We start from the raw sequence: 22,916 nt of genomic DNA on the forward strand, positions 1-22,916 counted from the left end.
TTCCTGACACTGATATAATTTCAGTGCATAAAAGGTGGAGTGGGCACAAGAGCATCTTTGTTCCTCTTTAATTTCTGGTTTGGGTACGCCATGACCTTTAGCCAAAATGCATGTTTAGCATGAGGAATTTCACTTAGGAAAACATGTCACCTTTTGCATTAAACCACTGAATTACCCTGTGCACGTCCTCAGAGAGGGTGTCCCAGCCCTCTGTTGCCTGGCCCTGGGGCTCCTTCTCCATCAGTCATGGTGTCCTCATCCCAGCAATGAGAGCATCCTGCCCGCAGCTCACGGCTGCACCCTCAGAGGCACCACGCGCACTGGTCCAGGTGCCAATCATCATGGAAAGGGTGTAGCAAAGAGGGTTTTGGCTGGCAAACCCATTGGTGCTTGAACAAGATCAACAGGCTTCTATGTAAGATTTTGTAGCCTGTTTTAACCCCTGTGTGTGTCTTGGTTGAGAGCTGGTGGTTCCTAGCAGGAGAAGGACAGCAAGAGGTTGTATTGCTTCTGCTCCCAGAGGAGATGCCAAGAAGACAACCCGGGCAGGGTCTGGGGACATGATACGGTGTTTAACATGGAAGCAGACCATTGCTTTCCCAAACCTTTGCCAAAGCATTGCAGGGTGGAACAAGTGGCAGCCCTTGTGGGTTAAGACCAAGATGAGTGTCCTTTGGTGATTGGGTTAGTGTGACCTGTCCTCCAGGATGACTGATCAGGAAGCAAGTGACAGAGAGCAACGCAAGGACCTGATATCACCAGTACCTCCAGGCACTGGAAAGCTGCCCCTAGCATCCATCCAACTTCTCTGCCCAGCACAGAGAGAAAGGGAAACCTGTGGGGCCAGGAGGATGGTGTTGACAAAAGACTGGTTCTGGGCCTGTCCCTCTCATGACACCTGTGGCTCTCTCTCCTTGCCTTTGGAGCCCTTCACATCCCTCTGCTGCTCCCCGGGGACGTCAGGATTTTGGCTGGTGCAGCAGCAGCTTGGCTCCTTCTCAAGCCGGCCAGCTGAGACTTGCTCTTCCAGGAGCCTGCAAGCCCTGTGGCAAAAGCCTATTTGACATCCTTTGATTTAGGGACATGTTCATCTGTCAGCCAAGAGACAATCTGGTGACTCAGCAGGTGGTGGAGTCCGGCATGCAGCCTTGTCAGCTTCAATTACCCTTTCCCACCAAACCTGCATGCAATAAAAGAGGTCATCTTCTCCCACAGAGGTGAGTGGGTGCCATCCCAGTGGTCCCAGCAAGGGGCACTGTGTTTCCCAGCTCCTGGGGTGCCCAGCAAGCACACCCCACTGGGAGGAGATATGGGGGGATGCCAGCAGCAGATCACTAGGGGTCATGTCTAGGTGAGTTGGGGCATCCCTCAATCCTGGCCAAGGGGCTGTGCCTGGGGTCTCCAGCCCCCTCTGTAGAGCTGCTGCCCCTGGGGAAGGATTTGGGTGCTGATTGTTTATTTATTTATATACATCTCCTTTATCCAGCTATGTGCCATGTGTCTCATCTGCAAACGTCTCCCACTGCCAGCAGCAGATTTATTTTCATTTCAGCAAGGATTTGGGTCATGGCTTTGTTTCAGGGTTTTAAAAGAGAAAGAAAATGTTTAAGCACAACAAAGGAGAGAAAGCAACCAGGGAAAAGCCCTTTTGTACCTATGGCACAATACCAAGTGAAGCTGCATTTTTTTACTCTGGGCAAATTGTTTCTGCATAACTGGAAAGAGAACTGAAAGAAAAAAAAGATGTGTTTAAACAGGGTTGACTTATGCAAGAATTTTCACTACGGAAAGATGCTTAGAGAATTTATTAAGGATAGAAAAGTAAACAATTGCCTAATCTGATAATCTGATCATCCGATAAAATTGAAAAGTAATTTTTTTAGAAGAGAAAAAAGTATTTACTGGAAACAGACTGTCTCAAACAAACTGAAAAATCTACTTGGGTAAAGAGCATTACCTCAGAAGACAATTTTACAGAAGGCTTCTTGGAATGAGGCAGAAGCAGAAGCAACATATTTAGGAAGAAAACAGAGGACAAACAAATTAAATAATTAAATAATGAATTGTTTACTGCAGTCAACGTGGCTTTGTGATATACCAGGAAACTGTAATGATTGCAAGCTTCTGTTCATAAATAACTTTCATTAAATTTTCATTTCTGCTTGCTGACTTTGCTCTTCAGAGAAGAAAGGCTTAGGACAGGATCTATGAAGAAAGCAGCAGAGGAACAAACATAGAACACCACCACTGTGCCATGGCCATGGTGTCCTCTTTGTTCTTCCTAGGAGTCACTCTGTCAAGCTTCTCACCAAAGGATGCTGAAGATGCCAGAAGTTTACATGGATCGATCAAGCAAGTGGACAAAGACTTGCAATATCCATCCTGGAGCATTCAATAGTATCATGGCTGGCTTGGGAGGATGGGGAATTGTTTGCAAGTAGGCTCCTGACTGACTTTCTCTGCTCTGCTGGAGGCACACTACAGGGTAAGATGAGTGTTTCAGCTGGTGCAATAGTAGCATCAGCTCTACTTGCATCAGCAAGTCCAGCACAAGGATGTCCAGCATCAGAGAGGAATCACTGTCATTCACTTCCACCAAACAAATTCTAGTAACGAATTCTGTTATCAAAAATAACGCACAACAGCATTTGGAAAGACTGTTCTCCACCCAAAATTATTTTCTGTGTTCCCCCCAAGCTCTCATCAATCTACTTTGCCTTTTATGGCTACTTCTAGGTGATGCAGGTCTCAGAAAAGTTTAAAGGAAGCATGACAGACTGAAAGTTTGGCAGTATCCCAGTGCATGACTGTGAGTAGTTTCTCCTTGAAATGTTACTTTGCCTCATAACTAGATTCTTCCTCCTTGAAACAAGCTGATTCTTCTGATTGTCATATCATTAAGATGTTTATCAAGCTTTTCTGATAAGCCTCAGGACTTTGGCTGGCAGAAACAAGGATGCTGTTATAAAATAGCTGTTCTTCCTTCAGGCTAAAGGAAAAGTCATCAACACGTCATGGCACCTCTGAGATCACTTTTCTGTAAATGCTGTGGTGCAAGAGATGCAGCATGGTGCAGCACGTGGGGCTTCCCACTTTGATTCCCAGCTGTTCAGTTGGTCTGCAGATGCATGTTGAATTGAAGAAAGAAGTAAGACCTCCCGACTATTCAGGATAAATGATATGGCCAGATCTACAAGGGCAACCAAAAATAATATAGCTTGCAACCGTTCCAAAAGGGACTGGCTGGAACAAAACTGAGAAAGAAATTTTCAGGTCCCCCTAAAAGGGGGAACTACGACCTTCCACAAAGAACTTTCCACACAATGGCAGACCCTCTTCTTTCTCTTATTCAGGGGAAACACATGCAAAGACCTGCAATCCATCATATGAGGTGTTGTATGGGGGCAATCAGCTAGGTTGAAGGATGATGTCATTCTGCATTGAAGGTTTAAAGATGTTTCCTATACTACAGCAGAAGAAAAATAGCTACTTTTAAACAACAGCTAGTCAACGTGATACCAGCAGCTAGAGAGCATCCAGGTGCTGCATGGGATGGGCAGGCTTCTTTCTCACGGCAGAAAGCAGATAGGCCTGTTTAAGGCAAGGCGTAGCTCCCTGACCTGTTTTCTTTTGGTCCACATGCCTTGGTTAGTCTAAAATATTGCTAAAAATGGGAAAAATAGTCATGACCATATTTAACAGTGAAATTTAAGCCAACTCTTCTTCTGTTTCTAACTAAAGGTAAAGGTACAGAGTAGGGTTTTAGAGAGGATCTGCAAATTTTGTTTCATGTGAACTCAGGTATAACAGTTCAGCCTCTATTTTCCATGTATGTAGGGAGCCTGTGATGAAGAAACATATTCTCTCATGCTTGGCCATGCAAAGAAATGCTGCTGTAGGTTTGTTCAGAGCAAATGGTCAGAATCTGGCAATATTTAACACAATTTGTCCCAGACCTGTAAAGACAGGAATATGTAGAAGTCTTCTTAAAGTAGGCAGACTTCATCGTATTTCTTTGCAAAGTACTGATATTGATAATATTATTCAGCCAAACATAGACTGAACCCTCTGTGATTGGCAGCTACGTGCATGCCTGGTCTGCTGCATGAATGATGCGCTACCAGAGGTGATTTCTGCAGCGCTGCTTGGTCACATGTATACTTACGGGGTTTGAAGAAAGCACTGTAGTCAGAAAACATGCATCACAAAATGAATGACTCAACCTTATTACCAAAACATCTCAGATAAACCCTAAGATGTAGGCACTTTGTACATTCCCTAAGCCCCTTTTTTAATTTGGATTTGGCACATTGCGTATCAGAATCACATGTTGGACTGTCTTTCTTGTAATTACTTTTCAGGATTTATTTCCTTCTCAAATATTGCTTTTTGGCTTCTTATTTGTTGAAAGGAAAAAACCCCCACACATTAAAAATGCAATTAATTACAATTTTTATTGAATTTCAAAAACACTAGTACTGTGTTTCTTCTAAGGAGATGTATTTCTGCTGTGGTTTTTCACCACAGACCTGTTAGGTCTCTTTCTGATCCACATTGGTAGTAATAAAGGTCCAGGGGTAACCGTGCCAGCTCTCAAATGGCAATAGTGAATTTTGTGTCTCCGATGAAGCCAGGAATTAACTGAGTTACGAGGGGGCCCAGACCCCCAGGTCTCAAGGGGATTGGAGGCACTATAAAGCTAACTATGTGGGAAAGGCTACATAGGATCCATCATATCTCAGAGAATAGATCACTGTGATATTGGTCTTAATGAAATGTCTGAAAACACAGCTTCACCATCTATGTTTCCTGTATATGGCTAATGAAGAAAAAAAGAAATTCAAGAAAAATAAGGGAAAAAAAAAGAAAAGAAAATAAGAAGGAAAAAAAAAAGACAAATGGGAGGAAAAAAAGAATAAGAAAAGAAATGAAGTGCCAGTCAGGAAGAGCATAAAGGCTCCTGTCCTGACCCTGTCACTGCTCTAGTTAAAAGCAGAACATTTTAATCAACCTACATTCAGGTGCTCCAAATAGCGACATATTTCAAAATCCTCTGAAGACGGCATGAGTCTTACAAGAGACATCAGCAAAAAATGTATCAAATCAAAAGAGCAGCTTTATGGATGCCTCTTCATCATGGCGACAATTTCCTGGTACAAAACCTTGGTTGCATCGAGCCTCAGTAGGAAATCCAGGTGGTTCCACTGGGGAATCACCTTGTGGTGGATCAGGTTCCCGATCTGGGGGAGCAGGTGGGCAATGTCGCAGGGGCCAGCCAGGCAGTCACTCCACCACTCCGGGTGGCCGTTGGCAGTTTCATGTCCTTTGCATCGTAGAGCGGCAGACCCATCTAAAGAGATGGAAAACAAGGGTTTCACAAAGGAGAGACAATGCTGCAATGCAATAGAATATGCACCGCGCAAGGGAATTGCTATTCTTTGGGAGTTAAGGAAAAAAAAAACCTGGAAAGGTTTTCTTCCAGAAAGAAGAGAAATTTTATTAAAAGATGCAGTGTAACCTTATGTGCCACAATTTAATGAGTAAATTAAACAAGTAAATTTAATTTAAATTAATTAGTAAATTTGTTCTGTCCTGTTAGAAATTCTGGTTCTGATACTACAATGTGATCAACTTTGATAAACAGGCAAAATTTTAGTTGCGTCAGGCAGGAGGTTGGTCTGGAAACTTCTAATGGTCTCTTCCAACCAGCTCTGCTGTGGTTTGTGGTTACGCTTCATGCAAGCACTAACCTTTCCTTCAGCTTCATAACAGCAGGAAAGCGTTTGGAAGCAAGTTCTTGAAAACAAGACGCATGTGGAGGGTTGCTTTAGCTCAACACCATAAGGACTTGCCATCAGGTGATTTGTCAGCATCATATCTTCTTACCAGCAGTGTAATTATTCCAGTTAAGCAGCATGCCACTTCCTGAAAAATTTTATTTTTCTTGCTTCTTAAGGAAGAAAGAAGCTTTTTTTTCTATGTGTCCGGTACTCTTCTTGCCATAGAACAAGAATTGCCTGAGCTCCCAAGGGGGGCAGAGTTAACTGCTCACCACTCACCTTGTGACTTTACGTCTGGGTGGCAGAAGGACTTAGCACCTTGTTTTTCATCGTGTCTAGACAACTTACAACCAGCATGGAGACTTACGGTTTGTAGGTTTCAGATAGTCACTGGTCACACTGTCATTACTGCTTTCTATGGCAGATTATGGTCTTCCACAAGAATGCTGGGTAAGTGGAAAGCATCTAATGCTTTATTCCATTTAGAAGGTATTTGTGAAATAGAGTTTAGAATAGAAAGGACTGTTGTTCCAAGCAGAGGTCCTGCTGACTTGCTACTTGCATGCCCAATTTGTGAAGGGAGGACAATAAATTCAGAGGAATTGAACCAGGCTCAAATGGGAACAGAAAGTGTAAGTGAAAGAGAAGACCATGACCTTGGCTGTTTGAAGAAGCTTACCTGTCTATAGCGAAGACTGCTATACATGCTTCCCCCATCACAAGCTGTCAGTGCACTGCTTTGAAATCCCTGCAGCAAATCCAGACGTGCAATGGTCGAAATGAAATCATAGTTCTGTGCGGGTGCAATCAGTTTAAAAGAGGAAACTCAAAAGTTGGTTTTCATCACTGAACTGGCAAGACTTTTCAAGTGTATCTCACAAGTCTGCCATAGGCCCAGTACAATTAATTATCGTCACTAATTTGGAAAAATGAACAGAGATTATGTTTATGTGGTTTGCGGTTAACACCAGGATGGGAGGAAACTAAAATGTTCTAGAAAATGGGATTAGAACTCAAAATATTCCTTGTAGCCTGAAGAATTGGACTGGAATGATACAAAGATGTGTTATTTGGAAGGATTTGGAAGAATTGCATCTCTTGTCCAGCTGGAGTGGGACTATCAGCAGTACAAGGTCAGGGTGGCCATGGCTTGACCCTGCCAGAACCTGAACCCCCCCAGGATGGAGACACCCGTCTCTCTGGGCACCTGCCCCAGGGATGCTCCCTGCTCTGGGAGAAGAAGGATTCATCACCTCCAACCTGATCTCCCTGGACTGTAATCCGTAGACTAGTTTTGCTCTTTGTCACTCACTAACCATCAGATAAACTGAAGTTGAGTAAAAAACCTTATAAAAAATTATACATAGAAAAGAAAACCTGGTGGACATACACAGAATGAGGACTAACACCGCTGAGCAACAGTACTTCAGAAAATGGAGCTGTGTTCTTGGTACAAAACCCACGAAGTTATTTTGGGGCCTCTGAGCAGGAGTGCCAGGCAGCCATCCAGCCTGTGGCACACACTTCAGAGAAGATGCACGAACTGGTGAGGGTCCGGGCGAGATCAAGAAGGGAGATTCTGCTGCACCCTCACTTTGCCTAGAACACATCTATGGTGTCAGTGCCGCTGGAAGCAGGGGAGCCTCGAGCCAGATCCGCACTTACCAGGTTTTGGTTTCCTACCGCTTAGATGCTCTGTTGACGTCCAGAGAAACGCTGCTCACTAATAAAAGCCTGGGAAGCACAGCAGCACGCGGTAAAGAACAACCTGTGCTTTCACTGTAAGCTAACAACGGGTGATTTCCAGCAGCAAAAGGAGAGATGTGGGCAGGAAAACACCCTAGGTAGGACTCAGACTTAGTCTGGTGGCCTAGATGGCACTTAAAGCATTAACGCATGTCCTGTGGCTCAGGAAACTCATCTCAGCTGAGAGATTTTCAGGGAGGTGGAACAGACTTTTAGAAATTCCAGTAAGGGGAAAGGTAGCAGCCCTTGCAATTGCCTACTGACCACTGGAAATCGCAAGTGTGCTAAAATATAACATCATATGCGTGACCTTTTCTTCTGTTACTTTTGTCTAATATATCTGCTCCTGTCCGAAAGATAGAAAACACCTTTGAACCACAGTCCGTAATGCAATTAATTGCTGGAGCTCAAGGGCAACTTGGTGCTTTCTACAGGAATTGCAGGACTGCAAGGCAAGGCATGTCAAACAGAAAATTACTGAGCATTTAATTATGGCTTTCAAATCAATCCATTACAGTCTCATTTTAAACAGTAAATTCCAGTGTTCACCACATGGTCCCCCAGCAGACTGACAGCTGTGCAAACACTGCATCCCACATCACCTTCTCTATCTCTGCTGGCTTTAGCCCCTGGCATCCAGCCATCCTTGAGAAGAGGAGCTCAGCAGCTCCCAGCCCCTCCATGCCGTGGGTTATCCCGCTGTAAAGCTTGGAGGTGACCCTTAGACGCGTTTGCAGGTTGCAGTAGTCACTTCTTTGGCGCCTTCCCAAGAGGGTGTTATTACCATGGCCGATACTCCGTGCTGGCCTTTCTTTCTCTGCATGAGGGTCCCCCCGCTGCCGTGCCCACCTCCGCCTCAGCCCTCTGACGCTTGTGTCCTTCCCTGGGAGGGCGAGGTCAGGGCTGGGGCCAAGAGAGGAGCAAGGGGCCGCCAGGGGCCCACGCGTCTCAGAGAGGAGGCGTGCCAAGGGCAGAGCGGGGCGAGACAGGCAGAGGCCACCGAGGTGGCCAGGGACTGGGGCAGCCCCTGCCCCAAAAGGCACCTGTGGGAAGGGGGGTGTGTGAGCACAGGTGTGCACGCAGGGGAGGTGCGTGTACGTGTGTGTGCAGGGGTGTGTCTGTGTACGTGTGTGTGCACGCATATGGGTGCAAGGGCCTATGTGTGTCTGCACAGGTGACTCTGTGTGTGTGGATGTGTGCACGGGGCTGCATGCAGGGGCTGCACGTGTAGGGGTGTGTATGCGTGCATGTGTGTGTGCAGGGGTGTGTGCGTGTGCACTTGTGCATGCAGGGGTGTGTGTGCCTGCATGCATGTGTGCAGGGGTGTGGATGCAGGGCTCTGTGTGCAGGCGTTGTGCACGGGTATGCATGTGGGGCGGAGTGTCCACAGGCGTGCACGCAGTGGGGAGCGTGTGCACACGTGTGCAGGGCTGTGTGTGCACATATGCGCGTAGCTGCGCACACGTGTGTGCATGCACGTGTGTGCATAGGCCTGCGTGCGAGGGGGAGTGCACGAGTGTGCGTGCCCGTGGGACGAGGGGGGTGGAGCGCGTGCACATGTGCGCGTGCAGCGGCGCGTGCGCGCGCGCGTGGGTACAGCCGTGGGTGCACGCCTCCCGTGCACCTCCCCCCCACGTTGGCGGGGCGGGGCGTGTCGCGTCCCCCGCGGGGGGGGGCCAAGGCGGCGCGGAGTGCCCGCCCCCGCGCGGGGCGGGGCGGGGCGGTGCAGGCCATGGCGCGGGTGCTGGTGGTGGGCGCGGGGCTGACGGGCGGCGTCTGCGCGGCGCTGCTGCGGGGGGCGCCACTGGGACCCATCGCCGTCTGGGACAAGGCACGCGGCGCAGGTGGGCCCGGCGCGTGGCGTGGCGTGGCGTGGCGTGGCGTGGCGTGGCGTGGCGTGGCGTGGCGTGGCGTGGCGTGGCGTGGCGTGGCGTGGCGTGGCGTGCCGTCTGACTGGCTCTCGCGCAGGGGGCCGCATGAGCACGAGCCGCAGCCCGCGGGACGCCGCCTGCACCGCCGACCTGGGCGCGCAGTACATCACCCTCGAGAGGGAGCGCGCGGGGCCCCGCCTCAGGTGAGCCCCGCCCCGCGCGCGGGCGCCGGCCTGAGGAGAGGCTCCGCCCCGCGGGGAGCGCCGTGCTGCGGGGGGGGCTCCGGGCAGTGCCCGACCCCGCCCGTCTGTCTGTCTGTCTGTCTGTCTGTCGGCCGGCCGGCCGGCCCTCCCTCCCCCCTTGCCGCCGCTTCGGCCGCCGCAGGTGCCCGCTGGTGCACACCTGCCGCCTGCAAGCGCAGGCGGGCGCGGCCCCGCTGCTTAAACCCACAGGGACCCCTGCCTCTGAGATCCAGCGCGCCCCCGAGTGCGGGGTGTGAAAGCAGGAGCGTGAGGTGTCCCGTCCTGGCGGGGACGCGAGGTCCCTGTCCCGCGGGACCGGCTGCGGGGCCGGGCGTGCTGCGGCTTGCGGGGCACACGGCGCGGTTCGCCCTCGGCTGGTGAACGGGATAGCGATGTCACCGGGGTGTCAAAATACACCATTTCTGTGGAAGGCAGGGAAAAGGCAGGTGTATTCCTGCATCCAGCTGTGGGAATATTGCTGTGCTCTGCAGTGGCGATGCAGTTTGTACTGATATTAAGAGTTCCAAGTAAGTGCTGTATATGCCCCTGCCACAGTTAGTCCTGAAACCTTTGTGTCAAGCTGCTGGTGGTTTCTGTTGCTGGCGTGGTGGTGTCATGCAAGAGGCCAGCCCCTAGTAAAATAGCAAGGTAGTTTGTTATTTTAGAGCTGTGGTTCCTGTTCGTGCATAGCCTGGCTTGAAACACAGGTTGTATGAGGCTGATAAACACTGTTTTCTAAATTTGTCAGTTAGGCCAGTCTTAACTTTACTTGTGAAAAATAAGAACAGCAGCTGTTGGTTTTCCTGCAGTGTATTTTCATCTCAGTGTCATTTGTGCCCATTAAGCTTCTACGAGGAACTTCTGTCTCATGGCATCTTGAAACCGTTGACTGCACCCATTGAAGGAATGGTAGTGAAAGAAGGCTCCTGCAATTACGTGGCACCCCAGGGCATCTCCTCGGTTGTCAAGTATTATTTAAAGCAGTCAGGTAATTTCTAGATGCCTTTGTACTCAACGAAAGGTTTTAATGATTGTGTTTTAGATGGTATTCCTGAACTGTCTTTCAGATTTAAATCTTCACAAGTTCCTTGTTTGTTTATGTATGTCTTGAAGTTGCTTAGATGGATAAACGTGTCGAGCTCTATAAATTGCTAAGCTCAGCAAGCACTTCACTGACTTCAGTTGTGCTGCTGGAGTATAAAAATCTCTATACAAATATAACATCTGTGGGATCAAGGGCTGAGCTTATATTTACACCGTTGGCTTTAGCATATGAAAGTCAGACCAAACACAATTAGGACAAAGATAATTTAGCGAGAGCGGGCTCATTGCTGAGAGGAGATTTAAGTTGCAACTTGAATGAAGTGAGCATGTGTATGTTTTTTCACATACACATATGGAGTGCATACTTAAGTTAACTATGCTGTTTCACTGAGCAACTGGGAACACAGTGGTGAGTTACATGCTGCGTTTCGCAGAAAGAAGTGCTTATGCAGTATGGGAGCCTGCTCTGTTGAAAGTCCTTTAGAAGAGACTGAAGGAGAAGATCATCTACTAGTTTAAACTGTGTAACTAGTGCATTAGGTGTAATGTGGCAAAACGACTTGTACAGTTTAGTGACTAATTCAACTCTGGTTTTAAAAATCTTAGCTTTATGAGCAGTCAAGTTTTGCTTCTTTCATGTGATTGTTTTTGTCTGTTCTTAATTGCTGTTTTTTTAGACCCTAATGTTGCAAATATTTAACTTTGTTCCTGTCTTCTCATACATGAGGGATGCTAACAGGGGTGATGCTTTCTTTTTCAGCTCCTGGGGTATGTTCTTTGATTGCTTACCCTGTGCTGCCTCCTGTGCTCATCAGATTTCACTCTGAATTGGTTCAGCTCACTAAAGCCATAGTAAACTAGCCTGACAAAGAGAGCAGCTGGTAGTTTTCCACCTCTTTACTGAGCTGAGTCATGTCAGAGAGGAGTCAGATGAATACCAGCCCTACCACAGGGGAGTGATGGGATCTTTTCAGCTTATGAAGATGCCCTCTTCTAATGTCACATGCCGCCTATTAAATTGATTCAAGCTAATTTGTGAAACTATGCCTTAGGCCTGTCTGTGTGCTTTGCTGTTTGCAAGTCACCCAGTTATGAAGGGAAAGTAACCTGGATTTTCTCTGCAGAATTGCCTGTTGCATGTATTTATCTTCTTTTTCCAAACAGGTGCAGATGTCTTCTATGAACAGCATGTAACTCACATATCTCTCCGAGACGGGAAATGGGAAGTCTCCAGGAAAATGGGACCACCGGAACAGTTTGATATAGTTATTCTCACAATGCCTGTTCCACAAATTCTTCAGCTGCAAGGTGATATTGTAAATAGTAAGTTCATGCCTCAAAATTGCAGGTATCTAGCCTAAAATAGCAACTGAGCACCTTGTATAGCAAAGAAATGTTCAGCAGTCTGAGCTGCCTGTTAATTTCTGCCAGAACAGGGTGAACTGGAAGATGATAGGAGGTGGGTACTTTTGAGGCCGTATGTGTGGCACATGAGGGGTAATACCTTGGTAACAAAAATATCTAAATAGATGAGTTAATTTTTAATCTGACCTTTAATTTTTGGCTGACTTACAAAAGCGGACTTGTCTTTCTGTAACGTGAAAATACTTATTGAATCGGACAAGAGCCTCAGCTTGTCCCCATGTGGTGGTTTCCTTGTTGCTATCTCTGTTGACATGTCATGCTGATTTTCAGTGCTGCCCTTGGTATGTTTGATATAAGGATGACCCAGAGAGTAAGACTTGAATAACAGCTGCACTGTGGGGAGAATCCCTAGGGCATTTCAGTGACCCCTAAAATCATATGAAATACAGGGGAGGAAAAAGTCCATATCAAAACTCCTTGGTGTCTGGTTTATAAGATAAAAATCTCTTGGACCTTCCAGTTTGCTGTTTATGGCTGCCCCCTGGGGGTTGCAATTCCATAACATGAGTAAATCTCAGTTATCCTTTGGTGATTTATTGGGGTGAATGTGTTAACAGTGCCATGGAGGCTTAGAAAGAGCAGCTTGGTGCTGAGGAAGAAGTCTAAGTTCAGGTCTGGACAAGTTTACTTGTTTAGGTGTGTTGTCTCTGGTGTGAGGCTTCCAGGGCTGGCTTTTCTCTTGAAGTCAGGCTGATGAATCCTACTTACCCGTGCTAGCTCTGTGCATAGCCAGTGTCCATCCACAGTGGGCTGCCAGCAGTGTTGTTTCTGGGAGGGCTGGTTAGCTGAGGTGCTGCTGAGCCCATGAGCAGATTTGGTGTATTTGCTGTGAGATTTGATACTTGTGGAACAGCCACCGTGAGGATTTACAGGGCAGAGATCTTGGTGCAGCTCTAGAGGAGATAGCTTTGAGGGCTGATGCTGAGCAGAAGCCAGGAAGCCCCGCCAGGCCTATGCTGTCCCTGGCAGAGCCATTTCAAGTGCGCTGGGCTGTGGATTTATCACCTCAGCTTTGTTGTACTAAAGACATGCTGTGTCTGGCTAATAACCTTTCTTTGAACTCAGCATGCTGGTAGCAGTGCAGGGCCATCCACGTGGCTTGAGTTCGTTTTGGTCAGACGGGGCTTGTTGCCTCTCTGCTGCCAGCGTCTGAAGTAGGCACTTTAAAATTTTGTGGGTTTTCTGTTCTCTGGTTTGAGAAAAAACACCATTCTTGAAAGATGAAGAGCTGACTTTAACGCTTGGCTCCTTGTGCTCTGCTGTATCTTGGATTTTAACATGTAAATAGGTGGTGTGATTTGGAATCTGTCTGTTAAAAGATATCACAGTAATAGATGGAGGTGGTTAGAGTGAGCTGCCAGGGTCTATCTGAAGTTGCTTCACAGTAACCAGGACCTGTATGAGGGAAAGGAGGACAGGGGTAGGGGTGGGCAGAAAGAGAGGGATGGTTCACAGCAGGAGATTGAACTGCAGCACAGTATCTCATGGTAGCAAAGGGAAAAGTGATGTCTGATCACAGTAAAGAAGTATTTTCATTACAACCTCTTATTTTAAGCTTTGTGCCTAAAGAGAGAAATATTCTGTAAGAACAGGACTTCTCTGCTATTTGTTGTTTTATAAGCTCTCTCATTTCCCCTGTCCCTTTACCATGGAAGGTAACAGTATCCCCACTGAATTTTCTTGGTTAGTGAGTGTGCTCTTTCACTTCATACTGTGAATCATATGAGCAGGGTAAATGTATGGATAACCTTTTCAGAATTATATATTTTCCTTTTAATAGTCACAACTGCATTGTGCTGCTATATAAAGGTACAGTAAGCTACTGTTAAAAACATGGACTGGTCATTAACCGAAGCACTGCTTTGCAAGTGTTAGGAAGTAAGAGGAGAGTGATGTGTAACAGCTGCGATGGGTTGGGCTGTTCTGGTCTGGAAGGAGGCATCACCTCGATATTTTTTTTTTTTGTTAGGCTTATTGTGACAACATAACATGGAGTATTGCTCAGAGGTGTTCGCAGTCATGGCTGGCTCTCAAGCTACTTCGGTTAGCTCAGCTCACAGCAGATGGGAAATGTCAGTTGTACAAGCGTGTGGGGACAGGCCTAACAAGGTGGCTGTTTGCCTGCTCAGTGGTGTCATTCCTGGGGTAAATGACTGTGGGGGTAGGTCTGTCCCATCCTGTCCTTTCTAATGGTGGTTGATAGTGAATGTCCTGGGAACAGAAGAAAAGCAGAGGTCATGGGTAGTACTGTTTTCTCAGAGTCTTCCGGAGGTCCTTCTAGTCTGCATCTTCCTCAATCCGAGTTGATGTCTTCTGCAAAATGTTTTTGTTGGTGTAATTGAATCCTTTTGTGTCCAAAAAGTGGCCAGGTGAGGTGAAGAGTTTGTTTTACTTCCTGTTGGAGTGCTGGAACTGTCATATGCTTTCCACAATATCCTTTTCTTCTTTATAACTGCAAGATTAACTTTTGTCTGAGGGAACCCAGGAATTTTTGTCGTCTTCTCCCCTTCTCCCCATTTCTCTTTGTCCCTCTGCCTGTACCCTGTGTGAGACCAGCTTCCCAATTTCCAACAAATTGTTAATTCTTCATCTTGGGCAATGGGGCTGACTCCCTGTACCCTGGAGTTCCTTAGCATTGGAGCTACTCACTTCTTTACTACTCTTTCTTTAGGCTAAGAAGTGAGGGGAAAACAGGTGAGGAGAATGTAAGGAAAATGTTTCAGAGCCTGAGCAGGGTGTAGATTTCAGATCCTTTTTTATTGACAGAGGGTCAGGGTATGTCGCTCTATTTCTAAATCTCGACTGCATATTGATTTCATGTTAAAGAGATGCGTTTTGGTGACAGAGAACGGGGTTTCCTGGATCCACCTCTCCTGGGATTTAAGATGCAATTTCATGTTAAGGTAGTTACCTGTGGAGAGCTGCTGAAAGGAGTACTTATCCTCTCCCCTCCACGCTGACACCATCCTGCATTTGCCTCTTCTGTCAGCACTAGTGAGTGGGTACCACAATGGGAGTCAGATCTGCTCCTGTTTTGACTCAAACCTGACTCTGATGGTGCAAATGAATACGTTACTTTTCACTTGGCTATGCAAGCTGATCTGGCTTGTTGAGTGACTACCTAGTTGCTAGCTGCTTTCTTACCCGTAAAGCAGTTCAGATGTCTGTATATTCTGGTCTATCAAATCCAGAGACAAAATTTGGTGATTCTAATGGAAAACATATTTGTGCATTCCTGGTATAAATCTAGCAGTTCCAGCTGCTCCTGGAAGGGGAGATTCCTGCTCCTTGTTGCAAACTTCCCCCTTGCTGTCACTCAGGGTGGGAGGAATCATTTTGCTGCTGTGCTCAGGATGCAGCTGAAACAAGGGATGTGCAGAGTTGGAGGAAGGGGAGGACTTTCCCCTTCCAGCAACAGCAGTCTGTGTGGCCAGCACGAAGGTCACATGTAACTACTCTGAGACTGTAGGCAAGGGGCTTAAAGTGAAGGGAGGCAGGATTTAGGAGGATGAGTACTTTAACTACTGATCTTGAAGGCCTTTATCATATAAAGGACAGTGAAGCTAAATGAAAGGCATGGCTTGGTGGTAATGTTAATCTCAGTCACTGTTGTGATTTGTGATGAGCAGCGTCAATGGAATGAGCTTTGGCCATTTCCCCAACAGCCTTGTTTTTGACTGTAACTAGCCTTTACTGCATGCCTGCCTTTGCTTCAGTGTTCTCATCCCTACTTTGATAGCCTCTTGATTAGAGGCAGCTAGTTTAAAGATCTTCCAATCCTCCATATTTTTCCTCTACTTGTCTTATCTGAGGTTGCTCTCTGAGATGCACAGCAAAACTGACGTGAAAAGGCACTGGTGGCTGAATTGTGCTGGGGTCCATTTTACCCACTGAAGTATAATTGGATCTATCAGTTCAAAGCCAAATGAAGTTTTAAATGGATTTTAATGAGGGTTTGTTAGCATTAATGTATAGATAAAGGCTGTAAAATAAGTGAGGCTGCAATGGACCAGCGGTGTGGAGTAGGTGATGCTTTGATTCACTGGTAAGCATTGGAATTAGCCTTTGATATTTGTGTGTAAAAGCACCTGAATTGGAGAGTTCGAATGACTGGCCAGAAGTGGTAATCCACCCCTTGTGGGAATTTGCTGTTTTCCTGTTTGAGCCTCTGTCACATGAGTACTTTCCCCTTGCTTGAGAATATTTAACTGTCTGAATACTGTATTTTTAAGCAGTGGTCCTATAGATGATTCCTGTAAACATGCAGCATGTTTCTTTAATAGGAAAACATTTGGACACCTGTACCCCTGTTCTCAGACATGTCTCCTGAAATTTAGGCACCTATATTTGTAGTTAGGTGCTTCAACAAAAGGACACGTGTTGTGAGTTTCTCTTCATTGCAGAACTGGTGTGTGTGCCTACATCGAACTACGTGAATGGCTGGCACCTGGCAATTGAATTACCTTGATAGAGGTGCCTTTGGGTCCAGTGGCTCATCTGCTCTTTGATTTGCAAATGTGAACCTGTATCTTTATTTTTAAATATTTTTAGGACATCTTTAGACACCTTTAATATCCTGTTACAGAAAGCAAATGAGGTGAGGCTTATCAATTTGAAACAGACCAAAATTTTACCTTCAGTAAGATGACTTCCTGGTTCTTGGGTGTGTGTTCTGGCTTTAAGAATGAAGACTGCTGACGGGAAATCACAGCCTATCTGAGGGCTTTCTTTTGCCTCCCAAGTTTTGAAAATAGTTTTCATTTATTTACCTGATATTCAGAGAATTGAGATTTTGAAATAATGGCCCTCCCAAATGTTATATTCAGTGGCAAAGTTTCCATTTTAGTATTTAAAGCTCTGCAGTCCAAAGCTTTTGTTAGGCTGATTTATAAATTTGTGTCGTTTTCCAATTCTTTAGCCTTTTAGGTGAGCCCGAACATTATGTCATTGTGTATACATTTAGAAGGAGACAGAATTAAGTGGCCTTTGGCAACCTAAATTATTTTAAATGGGCTGTGTGAGAAATGACTGTTCCAGAATTGCCTCTCTTATGAGTGCAAGGCCAAAACTTAGATTGATGGAGAAGTTAACGTGTATATGCACCTTTTTTATTTAGATATATTAGAAATATGTATGTACATATATATGTGTATGTCTTTATTTACATATATAGAGTATTTTGTTCTGTTTCCTTGTATTGCTTTGTTCAGTTTTTGTCTGCTTTGAATTTTGCCAGAATTTATCAATTTTTAATTGAAAGAGGGTGGGGAAGGAAGCGGCTTGCCTATGGCCAATCTTTTCGGATTTATTAATATTATTCATCTTCATTTACAACCTTTATTCATTCCTTCCATACAGCTATCATGCACAGATAGACTTTTCAGTTGCGTATTTAGCAAGGGCAGAGACAGAAGTAGTAATAATGCTACTGGAAGTCATAAGCTTTTAAATTGCTTAAACTAGTAAAGTTATTGAATTGGTAGTGTGTGAAACAGGCATTCTTAGGGCTCTTTGATGGTATCTGAAATTCCTCTTCGCTGATTTGATTTGGTTGGTTTCCATTCAGAAATTGTGTGTCCTGAGTTTACCTGAAGTTACAGTAGAATTACCAAACAAAATTAATCGAAAGAAAAAATATTTTTGCAATGTCTTCATTTCCCCCCCTGCTTTCCTCTCTTTACATAACATGCAGTATGTGAAGAGTTGGTAACTTTCTAAGCTTCTGAACTAGCCGAATTGTAGTATTGTGTTGAGGCAGAAAGGGAAAAGGGTTAGCTCCTTGCAATATGTTTGGAATAACAATAGGTGGCAGCAATCAGATGAGGTTTAGGACAATCAGCTTGAATAAATTAAACTTAGTGCACTTATTTGTATTTGGGCTTTACATATTTTGGTAGTAAATATTGTTATGCAGAAGGTAAAAGGAAAACAAATAAATGTTTCTGAGTTCTTTTGTAATGTAAATTTGGTGTCAGAAGAGGAATAAGTTTGCTTAAAAGCAGGATCTTTGTAAATGAAAGGACTAGATTTCGCAATGGTTCGTCATCTCATAGTATTTTAGACATGCTGGACTGTTATACTGGCTGCTCCTGCTAGAAAAATCCTAGATTTATATACCAAATTCCATATGATCGCTAAGAAATATTGTCCTGCATTTTTCAAATCAGATTGACGGACTTCATTATCAATTCTGTTTTTAGTAAGATATTTGGCAACATGGCAATTAAAGATTGCAATGATTTGCAGTAGTTTTTATCTGTATGTTCAGAATGTTTTCATTAAGTTGCTTTATTGGAATTTAAAATTGCAGTTCATCATGTTTAATCTGCTAATAAATGGAATGGCTTGGCTTTTGTTTCAAGTCTGACCTATTTTTTTTCCATCTGTGTGAATGTCCCACATGTTTGAAATAATACAAGCTGTTGAGGAGATACAAGTAAAATAGGACTGCATTTACGTAGGGAGGTTTTGTGATGTGAATTAGGAAAGCACAACTCTGATAATTTTTCATGAGTCCCAAGTTCTTACTGAGTGAATGTGTTTATTTTTTGATAGCATGACAATAAATTCTGAATTTTGTAGTTCCAGTTTCAAACAATCTTAGCAGGCCTTATCCAGGCTTTGAGTTTGCTCTCATTACCTAACACATCTGAAATGTCTAGTGTAAACGTGTACACTGATTTATTAGTTATCAGACCTTAGGAGCTGAGGTCACACCATGACTTTCTGGAAGTAGTAGTAGTTACTAGTTTTGCGTGAGACTAGCTGTTGATATTAATGTGGTCCTTTAAAAACTTAAATCATTTGACATGGAGGTGTCCTAGTACCGACCAAAGTTGTAATAGTGGAAGGATCTGTGTTGATAAAATTGGGCAGTACGTGCTGATAGAAGAATGAGAGGCTGTTTTCTGGATTGTCAGTGCCACAGTTGAAACGCAGGGCATCTGACTCTGTAGTGAAACCCTTTGCCCTTGCCCATGGGAGAGCTGTTTGCACGATGCAGCTGGACAGAATACAGCTCTTCTTAGCTGTAACCTAACAGTTACAATGAGCTGTTCTCTGTTTTGCTTCTGGCTGTGAATTTTCACCTGTGATTCACTGAATGGCATCCTGTCCCTTCCTCCCACTGTTGGTGTCAGCTCCACCTCTTGCTTTCCACTGCAGCATTTTGTACACTCCTGTGTGTTGATCTGACTTGCCAATCCAGCAGGAGATGTATAGATAAGTAAGTAAGTATGGGGTTGGTTTGCTCAGTCAAGGAGTTGGATTAGCTCGTGGAACAGTGTGAAAAGCATGAGAAAGCAGGCAGAAAGGAGAGGGTGGGACTACACATCTGGGAGCAGAGGAGGGTCTAAGGAGGAGCAGCACACACTTGTCTGTTCAGCTGCCGCTGAAACCACCATGTTAGCCTTTAAAGCAGGCAAAGTTGTTACATGTGCTCTGCCTTCTGCTGCTCACATATAGCTTCCCTTCTTAGGGAGTACTTTTTAAAAAAAGGCTGCTGGAGCTGGAATTGCACATCAGAGGGAGGGAGGGGGGAATCAAAGTAGGCTGTGTGTATTCTTCAGTATGTGTTTGACTTAGCCTATTTTTAGGTTTTCCTTTGTATCTAGAGTGCTTATAATGGACTTGTTGTGCAGTTATTAGTTGAACGCATTGAAAACCTGTCAAAAAGTCAAACAGGCTGCCACGCTGACTCCAGTGACCCTCTTCATCTGAGAGGTCTGAGGATTAAACCCAATGTGTGTGAGCATGAGAGGTTTGAAAGGAGAATGAAATAGAATATATATTAGATAAAGGGCTACTTTGCATTTTAGTGTTGTCAGTCAATACTGCCTGCCTTTGGTAGAAAGCTGAAATGTTGATTTGACAGATCTTAGAGTAAAACAGAAGAAAAAAAGTAAGATACAGTGCTGGAAGAGGAAACTGTACTGCCTTTTCAGACTTGGGGGGGAGTGGGGCAGCTGCTTCCCACTCCAGGGGAACCCATGGTAGATCCTTTGGCCAGACCAGGATGACAGTTCTTAAACAGAAACCCTGCAGAGGGATTCTCACTTGGTCACAGCACCTATTTTTAGTGCCTGGTAACATTACAGAAACATTTCTTCCAGCAGTCCCTATTACTTCTTCTACCCTACCTCCAGCAAGTCGGCTGTATCAGCACAACTGTCTGTGGGACCACAATAACACAGTCCCTCTGCCCCCTTCCCCCCCAAAAGGCAGGGGGTTATTTTTAGCAGGATCAGTGGTGTGATCTTCAGTTCACCATGTGGCCCACAGACTTACTGGCACGTTATGCGCTTTCAGCAAGGGTAGGAGAGCAGCACAGGGGCTGTGCAAGTGATTGAACCGTATGAGCAAAGAAGTGCTCGTGAATCTGTGGTTTGAATTCTAAGCTTAGGTTTCCTATGTAGTCCCAGGAGAGATTCAGAGCACCTGCACATTAAACTGGCAGCAGATTGTGCTGATTTAGCTAAACTGGTTTTAAAAAAAAGTTACTTCTGACATGCAAGGCAGTACTGCTTTTGTGTGTTGACACATTGAATTCAGCCTGATCTGGCTATCTGTAATTACTGTCACCTGGACATGCTTCTCTTCCTGTCACTACTGGCATTCCAGTAGTGTATCTCAAAGTAGAGAATGGGACCCCAGGAATATAATTTCAGCTAAACATAAGTCCACGTGCACACATTAGGGTTGTTTTTCTAAATAATAAAGGTGGTGATATTTGAACACAGGACGTACTTGGTGCAGAACAAATAAATCCTCTAAAATTTGTTTATCTCAACAATAAACACAGATACCTCTCAGTTTTTCCCAACAGTAGACAGGTTTTGGTACTGTCCAAGGATTGTGTTTAGACAGAGAAATCTTTCCAAAGCTGCTTTTTGCCGGGGGGTGGGAGAAGAAGTTTCCTGCTAAAAAGTGTGACCGAACTGAGCAATTCTGAAACTTCTTTATTTGTGTCTCATGGGACATGCGTTTAATGACCTGATGGTTCATGTGTTATAAAAAGCTTGGATGTGCTACTAAGAACCTATTCTTCAGTAAGTCTAGTTAAGGCATTTATGAGACCTGAATTTTTAGATCCTGAATGTAAAATGGTTTTGATGGTTGATTTTGGAAAGCAATGATAATATATATCTCGCTTCTCCCTTTGAGTAAAGTCCCTTTTTGTTTGAAGTTTTGCTCTCGGCTTTTTTGGGGAGGGGTGGGGGAAACGCATGTAGAAAAGCTTTCCCTCCTTTACTGTTACCACACCTGCTCAGCACGCTTGGGAGAGAAATGTGTGAAGGTGACCATAGGCTGACTTTGACTTTATAGCCTTCATTTTGATGTTAAATCTACAACTCAAACCATTGCTTTTATAGAGTTGAAAACCTTTGAAAAATCTGGTGCAGGTTTGCAAGCAGTCTTAACATTTAATTGCTTGCTTTGAGATTTTTTTTTTAATTAGTGCTGCAATCAAATAGGCAGACAGAAGTCTTCACTGGAACACTTTTTTTAATGCTATGTGCATTTTAATATATTCTCATAGCTTAGGCAGTGCTTCTAGACTGGATGGGTTTTTGTGGATTTCTAGGGGTTGTTTAATAGTTGCTGGCCACTCACAGCACTGTAATTGAGGCTGTTCTTTAAAAAGATTATCTTTACCTCCCACGGATATGTCTGCGAACTTTTAAGTTATATTTGCAGTCCCCATCTAGGTTAGAGCAGGAAAAAAGAATATTAATTTTAAACTTAATGATATTTTGGCTTCATTGAGTCAAACATGAAATTTGCATTGAGCTTGCAGTCAGCTTTTCACACTTGGCATCCTAACTTCCAAGAATGTAGGGTATGCTCTTGTATTAAAAAAGCCCTCGGGAATAACTTACCCTTAGACACTTCTTGTAGAAAGTTTGTTCCTTTTCCTATGCTATCAGGTGAGGTCAGGTCAGTTGAAGCTGACTGTGTGACTTAGGATGAGAGGAGGAGATTTAGGAACTACAGGCATGTTTCCTCTGTCCCCTCTCTTTCTTGCCTGTTCTGTTTCTTACCAGATTAAAACCTGGATCAGTTCCTTAACCCTTTCTTGTGTGGCCAGCAGCCAGCTGTGTCAACCCAACTGAAATTAGGTTGGGGGGTGTAGTAGCAGAAAAGACCCGGCAGTGGTTTGTTTTCAGAGAAGCTGAGAACAGTGGCCTCTTTCTTCTATAACTTCCACCAAGAATATTATCATAGTTAGTATATATATAGTTAGTATTTTAGCTGTATGTGTTTTGGATTTACCTGCATTGCCTTAGAAGCCTGCATTTACTGTTGGCTGCCTTGTTCTTCATTAGGATTTGAATTCCCTGCTAAATCTACCTTCCCAGACATACACAAAACAGTGTAGGTCTCCTGTGACTATATTCTTTAAAAAACAAACAAAAAAGCCCTGATAAGCTTTGTTCAGTGACTAGTATAGCTTTCACAGAATCCCAGGCTGGAAGGGACCTCAGGGATCATCTAGTCCAACCTTTCCAGGAAGAGCCCAGCCTAGACAAGATGGCCCAGCACCCTGTCCAGACGACTCTTGAAGGTGTCCAACGTGGCCAAGTCAGCCACTTCCCTGGGGAGATTATTCCAATGGTGACTGTCCTCACTGAAAAATTTCCTTCTCGTGTCCAATCGGAATCTCCGCAAGGGCAACTTGTGTCCATTCCCCCTTGTCCTCTCCATGGGACTCCGTGTAAAAAGGGAGTCTCCATCTTCTTTGTAGCTGCCCCTTAAGTACTGGTACACGGTGATGAGACCCCCTCTGAGCCTCCTTTTCTCAAGGCTGA

General features: G+C 44.9%; 1 protein-coding gene across 3 annotated transcripts in view; it reads left to right on the forward strand.

The window, feature by feature from the left end:
* Positions 1 to 9,214: 9,214 nt before the first annotated feature.
* RNLS (renalase, FAD dependent amine oxidase) overlaps positions 9,215 to 22,916 on the forward strand; it is an 80,192-nt gene continuing 66,490 nt past the window's right edge. Inside the window, exons 1-4 of one of the 3 annotated variants that reach the window (XM_064464548.1) lie at positions 9,215 to 9,417; positions 9,473 to 9,600; positions 10,485 to 10,627; positions 11,848 to 12,006. In XM_064464548.1, coding sequence (XP_064320618.1) covers positions 9,259 to 9,417; positions 9,473 to 9,600; positions 10,485 to 10,627; positions 11,848 to 12,006 — 589 coding nt within the window. In that variant the 5' untranslated portion in view covers positions 9,215 to 9,258. The remainder of the gene's footprint in view (positions 9,418 to 9,472; positions 9,601 to 10,484; positions 10,628 to 11,847; positions 12,007 to 22,916) is intronic. The other 2 variants (XM_064464546.1, XM_064464547.1) reach the window with 2 other exon arrangements.

This window comes from Phalacrocorax carbo, chromosome 13, assembly GCF_963921805.1.
Source record: "Phalacrocorax carbo chromosome 13, bPhaCar2.1, whole genome shotgun sequence".
Classification (NCBI taxonomy): Eukaryota; Metazoa; Chordata; class Aves; order Suliformes; family Phalacrocoracidae; genus Phalacrocorax; species Phalacrocorax carbo.